The 8,825-nt window shown below is 40.8% G+C and overlaps 1 protein-coding gene across 1 annotated transcript; it reads left to right on the top strand.

Annotated features, from left to right (window-relative positions):
• Positions 1–41: 41 nt before the first annotated feature.
• LOC123927245 (cytochrome c oxidase assembly factor 5) lies at positions 42–7,078 on the top strand. Its single transcript, XM_045981778.1, has 3 exons — positions 42–231; positions 5,760–5,843; positions 6,546–7,078. Exons 1-3 carry the CDS (start codon positions 133–135, stop codon positions 6,585–6,587), a joined length of 225 nt encoding a protein of 74 aa, XP_045837734.1. The 5' UTR covers positions 42–132; the 3' UTR covers positions 6,588–7,078.
• Positions 7,079–8,825: the final 1,747 nt, after the last annotated feature.

The following is an 8,825-nucleotide window of genomic DNA, read 5'->3' as shown; positions in this document are numbered from 1 at the left end:
GTCCCGTAGTGTTCCGGGGACCCGCCGGAAGTTGTTGCTGCCGACTTCCGGTTCCTTCCATCCGCGCCGCAGCACGGTGACAGCCGTTGTGGACCGAAGCCGGTCTCGGCAACTGGGGCGGCAGGCGCAGTCATGCCCCGGTATTACGAGGACAAGCCGGAGGGCGGCGCGTGCGCGGGCGTGAAGGAGGACCTGGGCATATGTCTGCTGCAGTCGGACTGTGTGCTCAAGGTAGCGCGGCCGGGCGCCCAGGGCGATGAGACGCCGGAACCGGGGAAGCAGGGCCCGGCCGACGTCCCCGGCTCGCCTTGCGGTGGCTCCCAGGAGACGTAGATCAAGGCGCCAATTTAGGGAACTTGGGAAAATCTGCTGGGGGAGTTTCAGCTGTGTTAAATTGGGGATAACGAAACCTCCCCTTTGGGTGTTTGTAAAGATAAACCATTTCAGTTCAAGAAACATTTATGAAATGTTGCCTCCTACTCTGCTAGATTCTGGGGATGAAAAGGAGAGTAAGGCCGGTTTCTTGCGTGCTAGAAAATGAGAATCTAACAGGGAATTACATCAATCTGGTACACTGTATTGACTAGTAGTTTTTCATTTCTCCGTTCAGTTGTGGCTGAATATTTACTGTGTTTACTTTCTCTTGAGTAGAATTTCTGAGTCGAAGTTATATACATTCTTGGATAAGTCGTAAATGAAGCAGCTCCATTTTTCTACAGTTTTGTCTCTTGCTTCCACTACGCTCTTCCCTCACTACAACCACGTCTTCTCAATCTGAGTGCAGAGTGGCAAGCAATAAGGTCCAAAGTTGCCTGGGGATATGGCTTCTAGCTTAGCGTCCAACTGAAACGCACGTGCCTTTTCCAGTTACCAAGGCCTGATGAGAGGGCAGTCAGTTGTGTGCAATTATTTTTTGCATTTGGAGATGTAATTTCAGAAGTTTGCTCTTATTTCGAAAGAAAGACAACTAGCCCAACATGGACATGCATCATAAAGCTTTATCAGTGTTTTTACTGATTCATGATTTACATTTGGTTCACTGATTGTAGCAGTCAGCCAGACGGGCTGCCCTATTTGTTACAAAACTTGAGTTGTTAATGAATGTAAGAGGTTCTCTAGTCTCTGCCTCACACAGATGAGGAAACTGAGGTGACTTGTCTTCTTACCTCCCTGTACAGGGCTCTTTCCAATCTGCTGTTTCACTGGTGCAAGTATTCAGTCAGCTCTTAGTAATGCCTGGTGAGTGGTGGGCATGATGCTAGGCCTTGGTGATACCAAGATGAGTCAGTTACAGTCACTATCCTACATGAGCTCAGTCTGATGGGAAGGACAGATAGGCAAGGGGCTAAATTCCTGCAGTACAGGCTATGTAAGCATTTAGTAAATATTTGGTGATTAGACTTAGGCACAAAATGCCGTGGGAGCCCAATGGAGATCAACTTATTTTGCTTGGAAATTTGGAAACTTCTCACAGAGAAGGGGGACATTTGATCTAAGTCTTAAATGTTGAGTAGTAGGTTGTCATGTAAGAATGGAGAATGTGGTGGTTGAGGGGAGAGGCTGAAAGAACCGCATGGGCAAGTCAGGGAGATGTGACCAGAAGCTAGTGCCCTATTGGGCCAGGGGGATAGGGAATGTGGCAGAAGGCTTGAGAAGAAGGTTGTCATGTGTAAAAGCCCTTGTGTATTAGAGTGAGGGCCCTGGTTTCTCCTGACATTCAACATCAGGAAGGCCATGGAGATAAGCAATCAAGAGAATAAAGTACACAGTGGGACTGAGGAAAGAAACTCTAGAAGTGGAGGAGGATACTGAGGGCAAGAAGGATACCGAGTTGCTTTGTTATATATAAATAAATAATAATAAATACTGAAAATAATATAATAAAATATACATAACATAAATGTAATAAATATCAAAAATAATAAAAATTTAAAATAAATAATAATTTATTTAGCACACACTTAAGTGCCAAGCTCTAATTGGGGACACACAGATGATTGGGATACATTCCCTCCTGCATGGAAATTAGATCTCTGGAAAGCTAGAACACTAGGCAAGATAATGACTAGGACACATGGCACAGACTTTGCTTTACCCAGTTGAGTGTGTGGCCTAATTGATGTTGGTCACATAGGAGAACATGATATTTATAAAAAGTACCTTAAGTGGGAGTGTGTTTAAGTTGTGTTAAATTCACCCTGACTTCAGAGGGCAGTACTGAGGCAAAACATTGTGTTTTGCCTCAGTACTGATCTGGGACATTATTCCGTCTTCTCAGATGGTGTCACTGGCATCTACAGCCTACCACTCCCCTCCTAGAGACTCTGAAGACCACTGGACATTCTGCTGAGGTCTGTGTCTGCTCTGTATGGACACATCGTTTATGTAAGATTTAGCTCCTTGTGTGAAGAAATTAATCTGATCTTTTGGCAGTTGGATGCTGTAGTCTCTCCTTGCGAGTCTTTAACCAACCGGAAAAGCTGCTCAACCTCACTCTAGGGAGGAATTCAAAACAGGTGCTGCAATGGAAATAGTGAAGAACTGTAGGACCTCAGAGAAACTCAGGGTAATGATAAGGGTGTCTACCCTAGTGGGGCTAGAGAGAAGCAAGAAACAAGCAAATTCAAAAGGTAGCTCTTGGATAGACTTCTTAGGATTTTATAACTCCTGGAAGAGCAAAAAGATTGAAACCATGCCCAAGGAACCTCAGTCACAGGCTATCTCCTTTGTGCTTCATTAGCAAGCTCCCAGATCTTCTGACTTCATCAGGATTACCTGGAGATGGGGGCAGAGAGCTTAAAAGTATAGGTTCCAGTACCCCTCCCCCACCCCATAAAAGCATCCCATGTTTATTCTTAGGCATGGTCATGTTTAGGAATCACTGATCTTGACCTCAGAAGGCAAATAAGCCTGGGAGTGTATTGGTTGGGGTATAGGTTCAGGTACGTATTACAGAAACCCAAAATAACATTGCCTTAAACAAGATAGAAAACTCTCTATTTTGCTCTTGTGTGTGCCTACAAGTAGGGCCTGGGCAGCTCCTCTCGGCCTTCCGTAGACCCAGACACCGTTCATCTTGTGGTTTTAGGTGCCGTGATGGGAGGCAGGATGTTATTTTCACACTCCTGATTCAAGATTGCCTAAGACGTGGTGGTGTGAAGTGAGGAAGGGGGGCAGCCAGTTGCCTTTGAGGACCAACCCCAAAGTTTTACATTTCAGTTCCTCACATTTTCCATTGGCTGGAACTTAGTCATAGGACCACACCTCGTTGCAAGGGTGACTGGGAAATCTAGCCCAGCCATATGCCCCACTTGAAAGGAAGAGTTAAAGGTTAAGGGACAGCTAGCAGTCTGCCATTTGCTGTAAAGGTGAAGGAGGATGAATTAACCTCTCTCTCTTAGATTTGGTGTTTGTAGATGGATCTTCCCACAGGCAGGTGGCGGTATGGCTTAAAAGCTTATGAAAAAGACGGCATCTTAGATACAGTTTGGGGAAACATCACTTTATAGTTCTCGTCTTTTGTATAGTTTTATTCACTCTTACCTGCTCTCACATCATTCATGTGGGCAACACACATCCCCTCAGCATGTCATGACAGAGTTTTGGGGAGGAACATAGTGCAAGGAAGCTTGCTACTCTGTTCTGATGCCCTTTTGAGATTCACTTTAATGGTAGGGGACCATTAAAATCAAGAACCTAAGCAGACAGACTAGAAATTGGCAAGATTCCAGGGGATCAGGAATGCCACAGATGTGGTTCCTGGAGCGTTTTTCACAGTTAAAAACTAGAAGTGGGACTGGCACTTGAAAAATTAAGGTTTGGAGGAGTGGGTGCAGAGGTGGGGTTGAAGTGTCAGAATCTGCTTGAAAGGAAATCCCTGATGATGAAAAGCAGGTGAAATTGGGGTTACATTTTTCCTGGTGCATGAATGCACCAGATGTCTCTATTCAAGTATTGTAGGTTCCTTATTAACATCTGCTGTTCAGTACCACACTAAAAATGTTCTGATTTTAGGGCACCTAATCCTGGCTGGTGAGCTTTTAAAATTAACACTGAACAGGGTCTTTTTTATTCTCGGGCAAAATTGCCTTCCTCATTTTACACCGAAACTCACCTTGAGTAGGAAGGTTTCATTATTTTCATTTATACTGTCAGACACTGCATAAGGCTGTTTATAAGCAGTATGTATTTTATTTCTTTAATGAAAATAATAATGTTAAGGTTTTGATTCTTTTTTCTTCACAAATTGCATATCGTAATTTGGTGTCATTAAACCCCGGGTAATTCAGAACACTTACGTTCAGACTTCTTTTTCCAGATGTTGTTTTATATATTTGCATTCCTGGGAACCAGACCCCTTTAGCAACTGCCCCTGTCCCCACCAGACTCCCTTGGCACTCTGCTCTGTGATATGCCCACACGGCCAGGCAGCATTTGCACACATACACCTTCTTTGTTACCTGGTTTTTTAAAAGGCTGGTCTAGGCAGGACAAAGTAACAAAGTAAAAGCCCTGTTTAGGCACGAGTATCTAGGATTTATTTTTTTAACCTCCCTTTAACTGATCTAAGACCAGTCTGAGTTTTGTTTTGTTTTAAATAAGTTAGGGTTCAGTGTATAGGTAACTTAACAGGATAGGACATCCAAAAAAAATTTTTGCTGCAATTCAACTTTAATCTTGCCTCTCTGAATCGTGAAATATATTTGTAGATGCTTCCAAGCTCCAACATCCTGCTGTTGTGTTACTTTATATATACAGCAGTGTATTTGTTCAAAATATTTTAAGATCATTATTCCATATTTACCTTGAAAAAAAAAATACTAAATTTTAGCTCTTACCTAGTTTTGCAATTGTTAGTCAAGCTTGATTTTTAAGTCATAGTTTAGAAAGTCCCATTACTTAAGAATCAGAAATAAGCATTTCTCCTGCGTTCTTGTAGCAGTGTTCTATCATGATGGCAGAAAGCGAATGGCTTCGTCCATTTTTCTTCTTAACCTCCTTTTGAACTTCCCCTGTTTAAGGAGGAGTTCATTCCACATCAGGCCCAGGGAGATCTTCTCTCACAAATATATGTTAATTCTGCTAACATTTCCCTTTCCTCTTCTAGTTCCATTAGGTTAGGTTGTACTTTTCAGACTAGAGAACTTGGCTATATGGGGTGTTGGGGTGGGAAAATGCAGGGATGTGTTGGAGATAAAATGGTTTGCATTAAAAGGACATAACTGGAGGCTTTAAAGCCACTTGATAGGACCTTCCAGAATAAACTATCCTGTTTCCCACGACAGCAGGCCTGATTTCTCATATGCACGTGTCTGTGTACACATATGCATGCTCTCTCCCCTTCTCTGACACTTAATGTTCTTCTGTCTTGAAGAATTCTGAAGTATAAAAAAATTTAAAACCACTGAAGAAACCCCATTACTGCTTTCATCACTGTGTTTTCTCTTTCTTACCTGTATGGTGCTAAAAATACCAGTTTCAAGAGGTTTATATAAACATCTTACAGAAAAGTATCCCATGGACACTAGTGTCCTCAAGAACTTAAGGGCACCCTTTAAAGTGCTCCAGAATTCTTGATACATCTTTTTATTCTATCCTGTTCTCCCTAAACATCAACAGTCAAAATGAATTACAAAATATTTTCACCTATAATTTACTTCTTGAATTTTTTTTTCAAAAAACACTGCTTCCAAAAGAATAGTGATTTTGTGCTTTGTGAGGAAATTTGCCAGGTATTTATACTGTTTTCTGTATCCTAGGAAGGAAAATCCCCTCGACAGTGTCTGAAGGAAGGAAATTGCAAAGCTCTGAAATACTCATTTTTTGAATGTAAAAGATCAATGGTAAGAGGTTAAAGCTTATGCTAAAAATTAGCTATATGTAATTAAATATGGAATGACCTAGTAATTATAGATAGGGTTGCAGTGAGATCATTCAGAAAAAAGGATTTAGATAATATTATTTACCTATAACTTCTACTTTGACACTGGAACGAGCTGTCTAGGGAACTTCTGAGCAGATTAATAGATTCTTCCAGCCTTTGTCCAAGACTCATTCACTATTAGTCCTCCAAGATGGAAATCTGCCTTATTTGCTGACTTTAAAACCCTCCACCTAGCCGACCACCCTTAAAAGAGGCTGCACTTGAGGTTTAAGTCAAAGACCATGCATTCATCCTATGAGTACGTACTTTAAAGATTATTAATCCCTAGACAGTTAAGTGTTATTTAATATTTAAAGACTTCAAATACATTTGAGTATTAACCCAAATAAAACTTTAAAAAGTTAAGTTTGCTAGACCAACACATATCGGGCATAGTTCAGAGAATAAAAAATAAATGTAATTTGGATTCTACTTGAAAAGAAAATCCTTAAATGGAACTTTTTAATGCCATCTTTGTTTTTTTTTCCTTGGTAACGCTGACGTTTGCCCTTTTGACTGTGCTGGAAAACTGGTTTACTTCAGTCATGTAGTGAGAGCCCCTTACCAAAGCTGTGTTTAATTATGTTATACAAAATTGATTTAATTATACATTTATTCTCAGTTGGATACCAGATCCAGATTCCGAGGAAGAAAAGGATATTGATGCTAGTGTGCTGAAACCAAAATGAAAACATCAAGCTTTCTCTGGTCACATACAACAGAGAAGCCCAAACAGGAAACAGACTTTTTGCTACATCTGGTGGGATGGACCAGTTTTTCCCTCCATGAGCACTGGAGAAAATGGATGAGTTCTGTTTTTGACTATGTATAAACTGAATGATTCTTTTGCTCTAAGTTACTTCTGGAAGAAAAATTTAATTGAATAGCTATGAGCTGGGAGCATCCTACTGTATTTTGAGAATTGTTAGAAATCTCAAAAAGTGTAAAAATTGTTATTTTCCAACTTGACTCTTCAACAAAATGACACAATTTGTACATCCTTTGTGAATATTACGAAGGCCACTGATGGAACTGTGAAAATTGGTAACATGCAGTCTTGGGAGAAAATGTCTACTGGGAAGGTTTAGGATAAAGCTTTCTTTTACTCAATCTATACTGTTTACTTCTAAAATAAATTGTGTTTGATTCCTTGGAGAAGAAATGCTTCATTTACACAGATTCACTAGAGTAACAACCTCAAAGCTTGAATATTAACATCATGTAATAGACATAGCTGGATGCATAGCTCTGATTATATTGCTGGGGCTCTTGGCCTCCGTCTTGTGACTGTTTTTCTCTATTTCTGGCTTCAGTTTTGGCCTGGTCCTCTCGCTACATAATGGGAAAGAGTCCAGGCAGCCAAAAGCACACATCCTTAAGATCTGTGATCCAAAAAGAAGAGAGCTAACCTTTTCTAGGGTCCACTCATCAAATCCTACAAAAGGACTGTTACCATACCTGGACCGCCTGCTCTTAAATTAGACCAGTCCTGTGGAAAAAGGGGTAAGGTCCCATGATGTCGTCCAGGCTTGGGTCTTAGGCACTGTAATGGGTATCCCCCAACAGAATCGCAGTGGATGTCTCTGATGGGCCTTACCCCAAAAGGAAAGGATTCAGAGCAAACTGAAACAATAGATGTCCATAGACAAAGCAGGAGTGAAAACCAGGAAATGATTGAAAGTTTCGAATCACAGTAACTTTACTCTGATCACTTATATAGTCAAGAGTCAAATATGAATCCAAGTTTCACCTCTCTTTTCAGTATTGAAGAATAATGAAGACGCTATGCTGCTTCCTACAGGCATGGTTATTCGGACAAGCAGTCAAGGTGTTCTGTAGCTCAGCTGCTTGTTTAAAGGTTCACCTAAAGTGAGAATTGCACACCAGTCCTTGTGGCAGAGTGTCACTGGGGTTTCTTTGTGTGGTATAGGTGTACTGCTGCTCACTGGGAAAAGGAAAGTAATGGGTTGTTCCTCCCCCGCACCCCCCCTTTCAGTAACTCCTGTATACCTATTTAAGTGCTCCAACTTTTACTGAAAGAACTTTGATAAGATACTCTAAAATTATTTTATCGATCCCTCAGTTTTTAATAATAGCTTTATTGGGAACTTCATTTGGAGAAATTCACATTCCATAAATTCACACTTAAAGCATACAATTCAGTTTTGCTTCTTTTTGTATAGTCACAAGTTTGTGCAACTATCACCACTATCTAATTCCAGAACATTCTCAAGGGAAGCCCCATACCCATTAGCAGTTACTCACCCCCCCACCCCTTGCTTTCCCCCCAGTTCCCAGCAACCATTAATACACTTTCTGTGTCTATAGATTTGCACATTCTGGACATGTCATAAAAATGGGATTATATGTGGCCTTTAGTGACTGGCTTCTTTTACTTACTGTGTTTTCAAGGTTCATCCATATGTAGGATCTGTCCATTCCTTTTTAATGCTGATTACTAATTCCATAGTATAGATAAACCATGTTTCATGTAACCATTCATTAGTTGAGGGACTTTGAATTATTTGCACTTTTGGGCTATTAAGAAAAATTCTATGAACATTTGTGAACAAGTTTTGCACAGGTACATTTCATTTCTCCAGGGTGTATACCTAACAGTGGCATAACAACTCCCAAGTTTAACATTTTGATGAATTGCCAAACTTTTCCGCAGTGACTACACCATTTTACATTCCACCAGCAACAAGAGGATTTCAGTTGGTTCACATCAGCAACAGTTGTTTTTCATCTATTTGATTATAAACATTCTACTAGGTGTGACCTGGTATCTGATTGAAATTTTGATTGGCACTTCCCTAATGGCTACTGAAGCTGAGCATATTTTCATGTGCTTACTGGCTTTCTGTGTATCTTCGGAGAAAAGTCTGGTCAAGTCCTTTGT

This window comes from Meles meles, chromosome 16 (assembly GCF_922984935.1).
Source record: "Meles meles chromosome 16, mMelMel3.1 paternal haplotype, whole genome shotgun sequence".
Lineage (NCBI taxonomy): Eukaryota > Metazoa > Chordata > Mammalia > Carnivora > Mustelidae > Meles > Meles meles.
Note: the sequence above shows the minus strand (reverse complement) of the source record. Positions and strands in the feature narration are given on the sequence as shown.

What these genes read in the sequence shown, in the direction of transcription:
- LOC123927245 (XM_045981778.1), top strand. Translation starts at nt 133, where the DNA reads ATGCCCCGGTATTACGAGGACAAGCCGGAGGGCGGCGCGTGCGCGGGC. An exon ending in AGTCGGACTGTGTGCTCAAG is followed by an intron (nt 232 to 5,759) that starts GTAGCGCGGCCG and finishes TCTGTATCCTAG; the next exon opens with GAAGGAAAATCCCCTCGACA. An exon ending in TTGAATGTAAAAGATCAATG is followed by an intron (nt 5,844 to 6,545) that starts GTAAGAGGTTAA and finishes ATTTATTCTCAG; the next exon opens with TTGGATACCAGATCCAGATT.